At 42.0% G+C, this 18,025-nt stretch overlaps 2 protein-coding genes across 3 annotated transcripts in view; one reads left to right on the top strand and one right to left on the bottom strand.

Moving 5' to 3' along the window:
• Window positions 1-18,025, top strand: part of ccdc186 (coiled-coil domain-containing protein 186) — a 1,196,038-nt gene that overhangs the window by 948,149 nt on the left and 229,864 nt on the right. The window lies entirely within an intron of this gene.
• LOC112244663 (nucleoside diphosphate kinase) lies at window positions 138-16,600 on the bottom strand. Its single transcript, XM_024412392.2, has 5 exons — window positions 16,300-16,600; window positions 3,382-3,512; window positions 3,057-3,158; window positions 871-983; window positions 138-618 (listed from the first exon to the last, which is right to left on the bottom strand). The coding sequence occupies exons 1-5, from the start codon at window positions 16,448-16,450 to the stop codon at window positions 498-500; spliced, it is 618 nt and encodes a 205-aa protein (XP_024268160.1). The 5' UTR covers window positions 16,451-16,600; the 3' UTR covers window positions 138-497.

Raw genomic sequence — 18,025 nt, 5'->3', positions numbered from 1 at the left:
AAAGGTGCTTCAACAAAGTACTCCGTAAAGGGTCTGAATACTTATGTAAAATGTAATATTTCAGCTTTTTATATTTTGTACATTTGCAAACATTTCTAAAAACCTGTTTTCGCTTTGTCATTATGGGGTATTGTGTGTAGATGAATGAGGGGGAAAAAAACTGTTTCATTCATTTTAGAATAAGGCTGTAACGTAACAAAATGTGGAAAAAGTCCAGGGCTCTGAATACTTTCTGAACGCACTGTACATATGGTGAGGACCGAACACTATAATAGTAGCTGAGAGGCTTAGGGGTATTGGAGCCACCCACGATGGAGAGGGATGAGTATTGCACGTGGGACACTGTGTTGCAAGCAAGACACAAAGAGGTAGGTATGGTTATGGAGCCACTATTCCTATTGGTCGTTCTACCTTGTTCACTCTTTCAAGTTTCATTGTCACATGCACAGGATACAACAGTATAATGAAATGCTTCACTCTCTCTTTCTATCTCTGTCTCATATCTGGTAGGTACTACTGTGGTCACAGCAGTCCCAATCCATCAGTTCCTTTCGATGAAACCACAGCTGGATCTCCCTCTGAGCCCCCTCTACTGAATCACTGGCATGGACCACATTTCTATAAAAAACACAAACCTACATTCATTAGTTAATTGTTAATGGCTTGAAGTCCAGTTTAGTATTTTGCCATTGAAATGATGCTCCAATTTTCAAAACACTCAACGATAAAGTTCAATGTTTAATGTTTAATTTTTTCATATTATTGTCGTCCAATTCAATTATCATTAAAATATTTGTTGAAAAGGGTATTGTGCCAATTATTGTAACGTGAAACATCTTTCAATTTTAATCTTTGTTGAAAAAGGTTCACCTGCTGATGTGTATGCTGAAGTCCCCTCGAACGGTGCCTGCTTGGGCCTCGACTGGGTTGGTGTCTCCTATCATGATCCGGGATGTCCGGACCACATTATAACCCTCCCACACCTAGACAACAAGAATGAATGAAGTTCGCCACCAGGATTAGGGAAATCCTATTTCAAATCAGTCAATTCAGCAAGTTAATTGAAGAAAGTCAATCAATTTAGCACTAAATCAATATTTGAACACACTGCCACTATCGAATCCCTACACAAGTGGTTAGGTGGTGTTGAATTTAACATAAGTAAAGGCAGTATAGTCTGGGAATCTAAAATCTAAAATGAATTGCTTTATTTAATTATTGTTTCACACTCTATCCCCATTTGTCCTGGGTGATTACACACGTCTGGATAGGTGCAGTGAAATGTGTTGCTTTATGGGGTCAGCCATAGTAGTGCAGTATTGACATTCTGATTCTGCCCACAGTCAATAAATGTGGGCAGAATCAGAATGTCAGAAGATCAGGACAAAGGACGCATGTTAGCACCAGGTATAAACGGGGCTTCTCATTTAACTGGCAATCTTTTCACTAAAACCGATTTGGAGGGTCATTACCCAAAACTAATTGAATAATGGTACTGTAGGTAGCATAGGTGGTGGTGGTTAGAGTCTAGGGCTGAGTGATGAAAAAGTTAACTGAACTGGCAAAAGGAGGGCTGCTGGTCTCAGATCATGGCAACCATCTACTACCATTGTGCCATTGAGCAAGGTACTTGAGCAAGGGCCTTAAGAGCTGATTGTACCCGTTATTTTATAGAAATAACTGTCCAGGCGTCCATCTATTAGAGGACACATTTCAATGTGAAAAAAACTGTTTGCATGTTCTTCACAAAGAGGGCAACAGATGCTACTGAGCCAGATGTCTGTGTGTCAGGGGAGAAGCTCCAGGTGGTATCCGATTTTAAGTACCTTGGCATCATACTTGATTCCAACCTCTCTTTTAAAAAGGTAATTCAAATAACCAAATTCAACCTAGCTAATTTCCGATTTATACGAAATTGTTTGACTACAGAGGTAGCAAAACTGTACTTCAAATCTATGATACTCCCCCACTTAACATACTGCTTGACTAGTTGGGCCCAAGCTTGCTGTACAACATTAAAACCTATTCAGTCTGTCTACAAACAGGCTCTCAAAGTGCTTGATAGGAAGCCCAATAGCCATCATCATTGTCACATCCTTAGAAAGCATGAGCTCTTGAGTTGGGAAAATCTTGTGCAATACACCGACGCATGTCTTGTATTCAAGATCCTTAATGGCCTGGCTCCCCCTCCACTCAATATTTTTGTTAAACAGAAAACCCAGACATATGGCAGCAGATCCACAAGGTCTGCCATGAGAGGTGACTGTGTAGTTCCCTTAAGGAAAAGCACCTTTAGTAAATCTGCATTCTCTGTGAGAGCTTCCCATGTCTGGAATACACTGCCATCAGACACACATAACTGCACCACATATCACACTTTCACAAAATGCTTGAAGACATGGCTAAAGGTCAATCAGATTTGTGACCATGGTCCCTAGCTGAGTGTTGCCGCTTTCCATGTTGTCTGTTGTCTGTAGCTTGTGAGGTGTGGAAACACTTTGTTGCTTTTATGAATTTTGTCTTGCTGCTTTTTGTTCTATGTTGCTCTGTCTGTATGCTACGTCTTGCTTGTCCTATGTTGCTATGTCTGTATGCTATGTCTTGCTTGTCCTATGTTGCTATGTCTGTATGCTATGTCTTGCTTGTCCTATGTTGCTATGTCTTGCTTGTTCCATGTTGCTATTGTCTATATTGTAATTGTTTTTAATAACCTGCCCAGGGACTCCGGTTGAAAATTAGCCGGCTGGCTAAAACCGGCACTTTTACTGAAACGTTGATTAATGTGCACTGTCCCTGTAAAAATAAAAATAAACTCAAACTCAAACACCCAGACTGATCAGTGAAGTGAGAAAACAGTGTGGACTGATTCAATTCGCATCGCTGAAGTTCAGTGCTATAGTTTGCTTGAAATGTAAAATATAATTTCCAATTGAGCCGTCCTTTCCAGCCTTTAACTTTCAATCGCGCTTTACTTCGGAGCTACGGACTAAATTGAGCCCTGAAACGGAGCAATTGAAGTTTGGATTATGAGGCTAGACAGAGGCAGGAACCCTCACCATAACAACTATGGGACCAGAGGTCATGTAGTGCAGGAGACTGGGGTAAAATGGCTTCCTCCTTAACTCATGGTAATGCTGAGAGAGCTGCTCCTCTGGTGCCTGAAAGAAAGCCAACATTGGGTTAACCTTTATTTTAAAGTCTGGTATTTACATAGACATTTATGAATAAACCACATTCATGACAAGTTACAAATATTGTATCAGAGGACAAGTTGAGGCTACTATCATATGGCTTAGTATCATACTACTTATACCTATCCAATCCTTTCAGATGCCTAGGCGGAAGGAGCTTTGGGATTCATTTGGAATTGGACATTCTCACCTGTAGCATCTTCAGGCCCACCAGTTTGAAGCCTTTCTGTTCAAAGCGTTGTGTGATCTGCCCCACAAGGCGCCGCTGGACCCCATCTGGTTTCACTGCAACTAGAGTACGTTCTCTCACACCAGGGATCCCTATACACACAGAAGAATTACTCTCACACACGTGCTCTATTAAACGTTTAGCAACACGCATGCCCCGCCCACCTGTACATTTCTCCATTTCAGCCAGAAATGTCCTGTGTTTTAGTGGTGCAAAATCCACTTGTTACTTAAATCTCACTGGATTGATTGCTTTCATTTTACTCTTGAAACTCTTTCCAACTCTTGCTTGTGCCATTTCTTTATCTGCGTTATTGTTAGGACTGCAGAAACGTTTGCAGTGACCTATCAAACACTCCGATAATGGCTGAAATGGGCTCCATGGACTATAATGGTTGTCCTCTGCATCTGTAGTACATGTTTTCTAGAGCCCACTATAATGACTCCCAAGATTGAAGTATCTGCACATTCAATGGAGCCCAAATTGACCGTGTCCCTTCTTATACAGTGCATTCGGAAAGTATTCAGACCCCTTGACTTTTCCCACATTTTGTTAGGTTACAGCCGCATTCTAAAATTGATTAAACTGTATTCCCCCCCTCAATCTACACACAACAAAAATTCTGAAATATTACATTTACATAACTATTCAGACCCTTTACTCAGTACTTTGTTGAAGCACTTTTGGCAGCCTCAAGTCTTCTTCGGTATGATGCTACAAGCTTGGCACACCTGTATTTGGGGAGTTCCTCCCATTCTTCTCTGCAGATCCTCTCACGCCCAGTCAGGTTGGATGGGAAGTGTCGCTGCTCAGCCATTTTCAGGTCTCTCCAGAGATGTTCGATCGGGTTCAAGTCCGGGCTCTGGCCGGGCCACTTTAGGACATTCAGAGACACTCCTGCATTCTCTTTGCTTTGTGCTTAGGGTCATTGTCCTGTTGGAAGGTGAATCTTCGCCCCCAACCTGCTCCTGAGCAGGTTTTCATCAAAGACCTCTACTTTGCTCTGTTCATCTTTCCTTCTATCCTGACTAGTCTCCCAGTCCCTGCCGCTGAAAAACATCCCCACAGTATGGCGCTGCCACCACCATGCTTCACCCTAGGGATGGTGCCAGGTTTCCTCCAGACGAGACACTTGACATTCAGGCCAAAGAGTTCAATTTTGGTTAAATCAGACCAGAGAATCTTGTTTCTCATGGTCAGAGTCTTTAGGTGCCTTTTTGAAAACTCCAAGTGGGCTGTCATGTGCCTTTTACTGAGAAGTGGCTTCTGTCTGGCCACTCTACCATAAAGGCCTGATTGGTGGAGTGCTGCAGAGATGGTTGTCCTTCTGGAAGTTTCTCCCATTTCTAAAGAGGAACTCTAGAGCTCTGTCAGAGTAACCATCAGGTTCTTGTTCACCTCCCTAACCAAGGCCCTTCTACCCCATTTGCTCAGTTTGGCCGGGCGGCCAGCTCTAGGAAGAGTCTTGGTGGTTCCAAACTTCTTCCATTTAAGAATGATCGAGGCCACTGTGTTCTTGGGGACCTTCAATGCTGCAGAAATGTGTTGGTACCCTTCCCCAGATCTGTTCCTCGACACTGAGCTCTACGGACGATTCCTTCAACCTCATGGCTTGATTTTTGCTATGAGATGCACGGTCAACTGTGGGACCTTATATAGACATGTCCAATCAATTTGAATTTACTACAGGTGGACTCCAATCAAGTTGTAGAAACGTCAAAGATGATCAATGGAAACAGGATGCACCTAAGCTCAATTTCAAATATCATAGCAAAGGGTCTGAATACTTATGTAAAGTAGGTTTCAGTTTTTAATAAAATTGCACAATTTTTTTTTATATATATATTTTTTTTGCTTTGTCCTTATACGGTATTGTGTGTAGATTGATGAGGGAATTTTAAAAAAAATCAATTTGGAATAAGACAATAACGTAACAAAATGTGGAAAAATTCAAGGGCTCTGAATACTTAACGAATGCACTGCAGATACCTGGGCATTTGGATCGTTGATAAGTTGTCTTTTAAAACAAACTTAGGTGAGTTAACTAAGAAATAGATTGTGCCCCTCACTTAATAGTAGAAAGCAGATCATTCAGTCAACATTCTTACCGGTCCTAGACTATGACACCATTATTTACATGAATGCAGTTCCCACTTCATTGAAGCCCGTTGGAACCTATTTATCACTGTGCCCTCCGTGATCCATTTTGTACTCATCATTGCATTCGCTCTCAGAAAGCAGCTGGCCCTGATTGGTGTTTTATAGGTTGGAACATTGCATTCTGTTCATTTACCAAGCTCATACTCAAAAACTTCCACATTGCCTAACATCGTTACTAACCTATGAAAGCATGAGTTAGCCATCCTTGTGAGTGGGTATGGTAACTCTTGAAATTCCTTATGTCAGTACAGATTTAGGTAAAATTGCTTTAAGTTTCTTCACACCTCACTTATGGAACAATCTTAAGATTACCTAACAGCTGGACAGATTGGTGCCTTCAGGCATTTCAGATTGTTGGTGGAGGAACTGTTCAGACGAATGTGCTTGTTTTTTAAAATAATTGTGTTTTTGCAATTATGCTCCGCCTTAATTTAAGTATTTGCAAAAGAAACCTTGGTCTCAATGGGACTCCCTGCTAAAATAAATAATAAACGCCAACTCGTTGTCGGGTATTGATCACACTGTCTTGGGACTTACGTCACAAAACAGAGAAGAAGCACTTTGATTTGGTCAGGGGTTCATTTTTTACAAATTAGACGCTCTGAAATGTAAACAGCTTCCGAAAATATATAACTGCATTATAAGAAAAGGACGCATTTTAGGGACAGGTATAAACAGGGCTTTAAAATCAGTGTCACCCTTGACCCAAATTGGAATTTCCTCATTGTGGCATTACAGTATTTTGTAGTTCCTCTTGCAGGTGGGTTAAGGTTCTCTGTGTTCTGGGTTGCCTTTGAGTGGTGGTGGCAGCACTGGTGGTGAGGGCTATGTAGCTGGGGCAGCTCTTGGAGGCTGAAGAGTGCCCACCCCCACATTGTGCACACGTGTGCATATTTTGTTGTTTAGGCAGGCTTTGTGGTGGCGGTTTTCTCCACACCTCAGACATTTGACTGGGTTATTGTACTGGGTAGAAATATTGTTGAATTCTTGGCATTTGAAACCATGTTTAACTATGGTGGGTGGATTTGCCTTTTCAACTCTGTAGTGAAAGTAATGCATGAAGAAGCCTCCCTGTAGTAGTTGTATGGAGTCTTCTGGTTTGGAGAGGTGAATTCTAATAAATGTGGCGGGGAGGTGAGTTTGTCTGGTGATGATTCTGTTTCTCCAGCTCGGCACAGACTTCTTTAACTGGAATGGCAGTGTGGAGCCCTGAGATGATGACCTGTTTGGAGGGTCTGTCCTGGGGTAACCAGTCCTCCTTTGTTGTGTTAAGAGGCATGACAGCTGTGCCCCCGCGAAGGCATCCTCGGGCCAAGGAGTGAGACGCCTGTTCAAGGACGGAATGTCTCTGGTGAACACCAGCATCCCTCCTCTCTTTATGGGGGCCAATTTGGTTTATAATATGGTTGGTTTACACCACATAATTTCCTGTTGTTAGTTGCAGAGACGGAGTTTGCTTTTATTCCAGGTTGTCCATGGCCTTTATCAGGATGTTTTGTCTTTGTTCAGAGGCTGTTTGGAGCATGGGCTGTGACATACTTTTATATGAAAATATATATGGTGTAAAACATGGATGTTAAAGAGACAATGCAATAAAATGTACCTGGCTTCTTGAATTATAAAATGAGTAACAACTACATAAATATTTAAAATAGCCTATGAGGAGAGTTTGTTTGACGACCGAGCCACCTACACTGTAGCTAATATGTTACTGGTGGATAAGGGATTACGATAAGAGAAGTGGAGTATGAGATATAGCAGATAGGCCTACCTGATTAATAGAGTGATTATTGACGTTATAAAACGTAGTAAACAATCTGCTTGGTGACAGTGAAGGTGATCAGGAATCGAATGTGACATTGAAGAGGAAAGTGACAGGAAACAAAAAGTGCTTGAATATTTGTGTGGATCTCTCGGCCAAATTAGTCCTTCAATTTCTAATTTGAAACCTGTTGTCCATGAAATGCGCTACTCACAAAGTGACTATTGTTTGGTTGCCGTTGAAGTTTCCATAGGCCTCGTGACCCCCTATGGAAATCAAATGCACGTCCAACTAATTAGTTCTGCTGCTGGCCCTGTGCTGCTGTCCTGTCTCCATGAACTCAGTGAACTCTGAGAACGCAGAGCAGGTAGGTTTCACTGCGGTGTTGTGACCCAGACACGGACGGCTCTCATATCTTTCAGAGGTAGGCTAATATAAATGAGGAATTATATCCCTATTACTATAGCCAGCAGGATAGCCTTAACTCGGACTGCCATGGAATTCTGTTGTCATGAATAAAATAAACATTTATAGACCTACTTAGCATTAACCCAAGGTGGGTATAACCAGCCCTTGAGTTCTCAACTGAACGTTTGGACCATAGCTGGATCAAGTTTCAAGTTTAATTGTCACGTGCACTACTACAGTGAAATGCCTTTCGTGCTTGCTCTATCCCAACAATGCAGTAGTACTATAAGACGTTTATTTAAAAAAGTAAAGTAAAACAAAAACACAAGAAATAAGAAGAGCACGAGAAAGTAAGTACGCTATACACAGGGTTAGTTCCAGGGTCAGTGCCAATACCATATTTACAATGTGCATGGATAATGGAGTGGTAGGGTAAGATATGCATCGGTACATTGGTGACTTGGCATCAGGATATACACATGGCCAAAAGTATGTGGACACCTGCTTGTCGAAAATCTCATTCCAAAATCACGGGGATAAATATAGAGTTGGTCCCCCCCTTTGCTGCTATAACAACCTTCTGGGAAGGCTTTCCACTCAGAACATTGCTTCCATTCAGCCACAAGAGCAGTAGTGAGGTCGGGCACTGATGTTGGCCGATTAGGCCTGGCTCGCAGTCGGAGTTCCAATTCATCCCAAAGGTGTTTGATGGAGTTGAGGTCAGGGCTCTGTGCAGGCCAGTCAAGTTCTTCCACACCAATCTCCATAAACTATTTCTGTATGAACCTCGCTTTGTGCACGGGGGCATTGTCATGCTGAAACAGCAAAGGGACTTCCCCAAACTGTGAACATGATTCCACTGCTCCAGAGTCCAATGGCGGTGAGCTTTACACCACTCCAGCCGACACTTGGCATTGTGCATGGTGATCTTAGCCTTGTGTGCAGCTGCTCGGCCATGGAAACCCATTTCATGAAGCTCCTGATGAACAGTTCTTGTGCTGATGTTGTTTTGGCACACATTTTTTCTCAAGGCAAGCTGAAGTCGGTGATTGGTCAACAGTAGGAATTCTTCAATAAAGTATTTGTTGTCATTCAACGACAGATTCGTTTTCATGCAAAAGGAAATCTTGAGAAATACTGCACCACACGTCTTAGTTAATATAAAATTGAGCGACTAAGAAAAAAACATCAAAATTAATGTTCGATTTCTTGAGTTGAGTTAACTTAGATGAATTATTTGACTATTTTGAGGAAGTGTATACTGGCTACGGCTTCTCAAAATGGACAAACAGTACTATCGCTGCTTTTTTCTCGTTTTTCAAGAGAATGTTTTTTAAGGGAGCATGCGAGCACACTCGTTCGGTTCTCGGCTAAGTGCCAGCCAAACTGAAGCATGCTAACGCCTTAAGGAAGGGTAGAGAAAGAGATAAAGGGATTGTAGACAGAGGTGGAGAGGTAGAGAGAGAAAGAGCAAGAGCAAGTGGTGGGTTGAGAGACGGTATAGAGCATGGGTCAGAAACAGGCGTCCGCCAGTGAATATTTTTAGGCCCCCCAATTATATATTCTTATTTTCCAGCCCACCGGCCATTCACTCCGACAAAAATCGGCTTGCGGCTCAATCTAGTTGCCTACCCCTGGTATAGAAAGGGTGCTGTGCAGCATTGAATTGTGTGATGCGCTAGTGATTTATTGATGGTGCCACAGCGCTGAAGGGCGAGAGGAAAGCACATAATTTTCCCACAGAGACGGTCACCTCTCCATCTCTCTCACACACACACAATTGTTGTTCAAAAAGGTCAGCACTCACGTTTGTTGTTATGGCCTGTCTTTAAGAATTATGTTTATCAGAGACTACAAAAGAGCTGCTCTCCCCCTCTCTCCCATTCGCTCTCCCCCTCTCTACCTTTCTCTAATCCAAAAGAAGCCTGTTTGATCTGCCAGAGTCCTGCTGCTAAAGCTGCTATGCCTCTCACTCTCACAGAAAGAGAGAAATACACCCCCCTCTCACAGAGAGAAATACACCCCCCTCTCTTTCTACCTGCATCTCGCCCTTGGTCACAAAGAAACCATTTGGTTCTCTACCATCTCGATATAAAAGGCAAAAACAAGAAACATCTTTAAAAAATCGAATCATTAAATCAAAGGCAAGCCTATCAAAAAGGTATGTAGTGTGTGCAGTAATTAGAGTTCGACCTGTCTATTAGGGGTAATGATGGTGTTGTGCTCTGTGTTGAGACTGCTGAAGTCAGAGCCCAGTGGGATCTATAAGCCCTCTCATAATGCAGAGAATTAGAATGCAGTCATCTGCAGGGCTGGACACAACACAATGGAGGAAGTTACTGCAGGGGGTCTGACTCTCAGCGCAGGACACATTAACCCTTCACCCTCCAAGAACTACTTAATTTCCACAGAATTTTTTACAAAAACACATTTACTTGAAGAACAATACAGATGCAGTTTGGTAACAGAATGACAGCACAAACAAACTGGCATTCTGTTACCAAACTTTGTCTCAACTGTAAATGTGTTTTTGTAAAAATGCTCAGTGGAAATTGTTCAAAGTGGCCTAGTCCTTGTGCATAGAGATGTATGTTGTTTTTTAAAACTTCTTGTCTTGATCCGGAAATGTGGTCCGGAGGCTCCGTACGGAAAGTGTGACGCAATTGCGGAACCTCCGTAAGCTTGCATAGGCCATATCGAACTCCGTATGGCGATGCCGTGCGCCTCCACATTGGCATGATTGGTTGACGGTAGGTGGCACGGTGTATCCTATATAAACACAAACTCACTTCCTTGACAATAAACATGGGGAACTTTGACGAAAGGCTATCAGAACAGGTTCACAAATAAGATACATCTTTATGATACCTCATGTATGGGTTTCAAAGACACTAAAATGAGTTTGAACTCCTGGAAAGAGATCAGGGAGGTAATGGGGATAGATGTGGTGAAGAGGTCAATAGAATGCAGACCATTGGAGACAGACGGACAATGGAGTGGCTCAGATTCAACAAATCTGATCTAACAAAGTGGATATTTGTCAAATCCATCATGATTGATGTATTGTATCAGGCCCAAAAATATTTGGGGTGGAGATGCAGGTGGAAAAACGGTGCAGCACCGGGAAACGGACTCCAACATCTCAGAAGAGGTAAGGTCTTTTCGTTTAGCCAGTTGCTTGTAGTTAGCTGGATGGCTGTAGAGATTAACCCTGAGTCACTACGTGTGGTGTGGTGCACAACAATTTATTGGATGTGTATTACCGCTCCCCGAAGTGCAAGAAGTCTGAACACCCTGACTTCTCCGTAGGCTGCATCATTTTAAATACTGTACGGCCACTGCAGATTTCAGATTGACCATCATTTTACGGTGGAATTGCCCCATTCCACATTTCCAGCTGGATCGCATTGTGCACAGCAGTCTCAGGGGTTAACGGAAAGAAGTGAATCCCATGACTGAAACTTAAGTCGATCGCAGATGGATTGTCTGCAGCCAACCTCTCCTTTCATGTCAGAAAGTCATGACCATCATGCTTTTAGGGAAAGAAGATCATTTTGTGCATGTATTAAACAGCTAATTTGACCAATTCCAGTCCCCTTGCTTAGAGGATCCAATGTCCTTCCCAAAATATTATTTATGTAGAAAGACTGAGAAGCTTAGTTCTGGTGAATTCTACTACAAAATGACAAAATGTATGAAAATAAATTATGCTGACACCATCTAAAATATAATTTCCATTTCCAGAAATGGGCAGAAAAACATATTGGTAAAAATAATTATTTTAACATATTGGACCATGCATCTAGCCTATGCATGGTCTATTTATTAGATGTGCTATTAGCAATAAGCATTATCACCTGTAGCCTAGCTGATGCAGCATAGTGGCAATAAAATGTACATAGGATGAAGCTTGGGGTTTGTCCATCTGCATTTAACCCATTGGACACAACATCCTGATTGTAATTATTTTATAATAAATATATAAATAATTATTCACTAAGAAAAAAGTATTTGTAGGTTTATATTACAAAGTTGCAGGTTTATGATGGCATTGCTTCTTTAAGAGCTCTGTTGCACAACTGCTCCTAAAGCATACTTGAAACTCATTTGTAAAATGATGCCGCACGGGGGTAGAGGTCAGAATAGTTTTTCGGTTCAATGGCTACCGGTGTGGCCATGAGGGTAAGATGGGTGGAAAGGGAAAAAAGGAGGAAAGTGGAACTTAAGCGTGTATGGAATGGGGGAATGAATGCACAAGCCTTCTGGAAGATCTGATCAAGGAGAAGATGGCAGACTGGAAGAAAAATTTGAACGTGGAACATGTTTTGAGTGAATATGCAGAGGTGGATCACACAGAACTTTTGGAAGAGCTAAGGAAATTGAACATGACGAGAGTGAGGATGAATTAACTACGGTGGCAGGTGTGGTGAAGATCGCAGAGTTTGAGCCTCATCCCGATGATGACAAAGATGATTCTGGCCCAGTGGGAGTGAGGTTTTTTGACAGAATGGATCTTTACCTTCTGGCAAAACCATATGTGGTGTTGGGTGGAAAAGAGGTTGGAGAATGTTGGGTTGGTGAAAGTGACTCGAAGTGGAATCTTGTAGATTTTTGGCATTTCTGCCTTCCAGAGGGAGCGTGCGCTCCACACCACGAAACTGGGGACAAGAAATGGGACTTACTTTCCTCTCCGGAGCAGGCCGCTGTTAAAAGGAGTGTTAACTTCTTTGGGGTAGGGGGCCGTATTGGGAATTTTGGATGAAAAGCGTGCCCAAATTAAGCTGCCTGCTACTCAGTCATAAAAGCTAGAATATGCATATATATTAGTAGATTTGGATAAAAACACACTGAAGTTTCTAAAACTCTTTGAATTATGTATGTGAGTATAACCGAACTCATATGGCAGGCAAAAATCTGAGAAAAAAATCTAACCCGGAAGTGGGAAATCTGAGATTTGTAGTTTTTGAACTCAGCCCCTATCGAATACACAGTGGGATATTGATCATGTTGCACTTCCTACGGCTTCCACTAGATGTCAACAGTATTTAGAAACTGGTTTGAGGGTTCTACTATAAATGAGAAGCTCATAAGAGCTCTTGGAGTGAGTGGTCTGGCAGAGTGCCACAGGATGAGTCTCGCACGCTCACGTGAAAGGTAGCTACGTTCCACTTCATTTCTGAAGACAAAGGAATTGTCCGGTTGGAACATTATTGAAGATTTATGTTAAAAACATCCTAAAGATTGATTCTATACATCGTTTGACGTGTTTCTACTAACTGTAACGGAGCTTTTTTGACTTTGTCTGAAACTAGTGAACGCGCTTTATGATTGTGGATTACTGGACTGAACGCACTAACAAAAGGAGCTATTTTGACAAATTATGGACATTGTCGAACAAAAGAAACATTTATTGTCGAACTGGGATTCCTGGAAGTGCATTCTGATGAAGATCTCAAAAGGTAAGTGAATATTTATAATGCTATTCTGACTAATGTTGACTCCACAACATGGCGGATATATGTATGGGCTCTGAGCGCTCTACTCAGATTATAGCATGGCGTGCTTTTTCTGTAAAGTTTTTTTGAAATCCGACACATTGGTTGCACTGAGAAGTGGATCTAAAGTTCCATGCATAACACTTGTATCTTTTATCAATGTTTATTATGAGTATTTCTGTCAAATTGATGTGGCTCTCTGCAAAGTCAACGGATGTTTTTGGAACTACTGAATGTAACGCGCCAATGTAAACTCAGATTTTTGGATATAAATATGAACTTTACCGAACAAAACATACCAGTATTGTGTAACATGAAGTCCTATGAGTGTCATCTGATGAAGATCATCAAAGGTTAGTGATTAATTTTATCTATATTTCTGCTTTTTGTGACTCCTCTCTTTGGTTGGAAAATGGCTGAATGCTTTCTGTGACTAGTTGCTGACATAACATAATGATATGTTGTGCTTTCACCGAAAAGCGTTTTTGAAATCGGACACTGTGGTTGGATTAACGAGAAGTTTATCTATAAAATGGTTTAAAATACTTCTATGTTTGAGGAATTTTAATTATGGGATTTCTGTTGTTTTGAATTTGGCGCCCTGCAGTTTCACTGGCTGTTGAGAGGTGGGACTCTCACGTCCCGAACGGTCCCAGAGAGGTTAACTGGGGTGACTAAGTGTTGAGGGTCAACTAAAGTTGAAGATTGCCGGTGTCTGTGACACCCGCCGTTTGCTGTGATGCAAACCTGGTGGAGAGCGTGGTGAAACGGAGAAGACACTATCTGTAATCCTGAGATTTGATGCAGAGTCTTTACCAGACAAAGTCAAGTCAGGATGTGTCAGTTAGCTTTTGTCCCAAACCCATTACAGTGTTTCAGGTGTCAAGCTTATGGTCATGTGGCAGCAGTGTGTAGGAGGGATATTCCTAGATGTGAGACGTGTGCAGGAGGACATGCGACAAAGGAATGTGTAGTATCGGTGTGTGTATACTGTCGGGCTACCCATGGTGCTGGAGATCAGGTGTCCTTATGAAAGAAAAGCAGGTTGAAGTTGCCAGGATCAGAGTAGTGAAGAAGGTGTCTTATGCTGAGGCAGTAGAGGAAGATGCGCCCCATGGTGGCAGTGGGGTTATGGTATGGGCAGGCATAAGCTACAGACAATGAACACAATTGCATTTTAAATCGATGGCAATTTGAATGCACAGAAATACTGTGACGAGATCCTGAGACCCATTGTCGTGCCATTCATCCACTGCCATCACCTCATGCTTCAGCATGATAATGCACGGCCCCATGTCACAAGGATCTATACACAATTCCTTCCTGGAAGCTGAAAATGTCCCAGTTCTATTGAGCATGTTTGGGAGCCTCTGGATCAACGTGTACAACAGCGTGTTCTAGTTCCCGCCAATATCCAGCAACTTTACACAGCCATTGAAGAGGAGTGAGACAACATTCCACAATCAACAGCCTGATCAACTACATGCGAAGGAGATGTGTCACGCTGCATGAGGCAAATGGTGGTCACACCAGATACCGACTGGTTTTCTGATCCAAGCCCCTACCTTTATTTTAAAAAGGTATCTGTGACCAACAGATGCATATCTGTATTCCATTTTACATTTATATTTTAGTAATTTAGCAGATGCTCTTATCCAGAGCGACTTACAGTAGTGAGTGCCTACATTTTCTTACAGTCATGTGAAATCGTTAGGCCCAAATCTATGGATTTCACATGACTGGGAATACAGATCTGTATCTGTTGGTGACAGATACCTTTAAAGAAAAAGGTCTTTCAATTTCAATTTACTGACTTCCTTATATCAACTGTAACTCAGTAAAATCTTGGAAAATGTTTGATGTTTATTGTTGCATTTATATTTTTGTTCATTTCAAAACTAGGATCCCCCTCTTTAAAAAACAAAACAAAGGCCAACACTGCTTTCAAAGTGTGCATCAAGAATTGTTGTGCATTGACTGCTTGCCAGAATACATATTTACCGCCTATGGCTCTCCCAATTTTGATTGCACCTCGAGAGGAATATTACTCTCGCATAGATAGAAGCCGACAAAGTAAATAGGTAAACTATTCTACTATTGGGTTGTCTGATGTAGTTTGAATAACAACATTATGTCAAAAATAGATGCACTGGAAAGTTACTTCCTGAGTGATGAAGTACAGGATTTGAGTTGCCTACACACCGCTGTTTGAGTTGAGCAACACGGTGGTGCGAGTTGAAGACTATTTAATTCCAACTTCGTCTGGAATTCCATTGAAGAATCCGCTACAATCATGCATGTCAGTTTAGTGCACACAGCGTAACAAAGAAAATACCATTTGAGAAAACATTTATTTGGGAATATATTTAGTTGAACTTAGGTAGGCTTTCATCTCCAAACACCCCCAGATCTACATCTCAAAAACGACCTCTCCAGAATCCATATGACGGAAATCCGTCGCAGTGACAGAACTTTAATCCTTACAGATAAGTGTTTTTTTTATTTATTTGAACAATTACTCATCGCTACTATTACATTTCAATTCGAAATGTTCCCAAAACGGTATCGTGTGCGAGGTGTATTTGCGTTTGGACAGGACATTTGGGCAGCATTGCGCCATTTCTCTCACAAGACTAAGTGGGACGTCCAATAACTCAATTTAGCCAGCCAGTTTAATGCAATGTAATTTGAGACATGAATACTGCAAAAAGCCTATATCAAAGATGATCTATATTGACAAGATAGTCAAGTGACCGCTCTAACAATGGAAATACATTTGCTAAAAAATAAAAGGGAAGCAAATGACCTCCATACAAAACTTCCTCACTTCGTTGTCTTATTTTCGTGGGCGGAGTACGCCCTCTCGCATTTCCTCTTCCTCTCTGCCCACATGTCGTTTTTTAATTGCAACTAACTCCAAACGTTGCGCCAGTGGAATGTGTGTCCAGTTACAACTTTTGCAGACAAAATCACTTCATTGTACAAGTTAAACAAAATCATGAATAGCCTACTTGTACACTACTATAGTATGTTAGACTAGAGTAGGCTACTAACCTGATGTGGTACTGTATCCAGCGCATCGATGTCCAAACAAAAGGCAAAATGAGAACTCAGGGATATAACTTTTTCTCGATGGTAGAACTCCCCGACAGTACGGACTCTGCAGGATAAGGTTTTTCAGCCAATACCTTTGAAATTGAACCATTATTTAAACAAGCCAAAGTTATTGCCGACCTGTTAGATTCTTTAACATATATCTATCTACCTGTAAGATCGTAACGTTAGTAGGACAGTCAGCCTTCCTCAACAACGACCACTAGTCCCACCCCCGACAAAGCGGCCGCGTGGAGATGGTCCCTCAACCCATCTCCACTAGATAACACAGCCACAAGGTCATGTGGCATAAAACAAATCATGCTTTGGTGTCTTCATTTGAGGTTAAGCATAAGGTTAACCGTGTGTTTAAGGTTAGGTGTATAAATCGATTTTAATAAGATAAATTGTAGAAATGTGTGCGGTTTATGACTTTGCGGCTGTGCTAACTAATGACGACCCCCTCAACCTTGGTCGTCACTAGCTCCTATAGAGTGGTGAGGAGGAGCATCAGTGGGAGCTCCGCGGATCCTTCGTGTCCGGATGTAATTTAGCCATTCATTGTGCCTATTGGTGCTCTGTAGAGCAATTTTTTTCGCGCTTTCTCGTGTCAAATAACTCGTGACATTCCTGGGTTACTCAATAGTAGTGCTTGCCAAGCAAGAGTTCCCACTGTAAATCGTCGACATACTTCTTATTAGTGTGGCTTGACTTCCATCCACTTTCATGGGATTTGTGACGTCACTCCCAACCTTTTATTATATTCACTGTAAACAATTTAACTTTTGACACAAATCAGCTACTGTGACCACTTTCCCAACTTCAAATCCTTCAAAACCTTTCGCAACAGTAACTATACTGAACAAAAATATAAACGCAACATAAAACAATTTCAAAGATTTTACTGAGTTACAGTTCATGAAGAAAATCAGTCAATTGAAATAAATGCATTATTCCCTAATCTATTGATTTCACATGACTGGGAATACAGATATGGATCTGTTTGTCACAGATACCTTTAAAAATAATTGGCGTCAGGTATTTTTGTGCATTCAAATTGCCAACAATTAAAGGCCAGTGCTTTTGAGGCTTCACTACAGACCAGGGTTCGATCCCAGGCTGTCACAGCCGGCCGTGACCGGGAAAACCATGAGGCGGCGCACAATTGGCCCAGCGCCAGCCGGGATTTCCTTGTCCCATCGCCCTCTAGGGACTCCTTGTGGCAGGCCGGGCGCATGCAAGCTGACCTCGGTCGCCAGCTGGACAGTGTTTCCTCTGACACATTGGTGCGGCTTGCTCCCAGGTTAAGCGAGCAGTTTGTCAAGATGCAGTGCGGCTTGGAAGGGCTGTGTTTCGGAGGACACGTGGCTCTCGACCTTCGTCTCTCCTGAGTCCGTAGGCGAGTTGCAGCGATGGGACAAGACTGTAACTACCAATTTGGGAGAAAAAGGGGTAAAAGTTTTTTTTTAAATGTCGTTTTGGCCCATCGATAAAATGCAATTGTGTTCGTTGTCAGTAGTTTATGCCTGCCTAAACCATAACCCTACCACCACCATGTGGCACTCTGTTCACAACACTGACATCAGCAAACCGCTCGCCAACACGACGCCATACACATGGTCTGCAGTTGTGAGGGCGGTTGGACATACTGCCAAATTCTCTAAAACGACGTCGGCTTATGGTAAAC

The sequence above is a fragment of the Oncorhynchus tshawytscha genome, linkage group LG25, assembly GCF_018296145.1.
Source record: "Oncorhynchus tshawytscha isolate Ot180627B linkage group LG25, Otsh_v2.0, whole genome shotgun sequence".
NCBI classification, from domain to species: Eukaryota; Metazoa; Chordata; class Actinopteri; order Salmoniformes; family Salmonidae; genus Oncorhynchus; species Oncorhynchus tshawytscha.
Note: the sequence above shows the minus strand (reverse complement) of the source record. Positions and strands in the feature narration are given on the sequence as shown.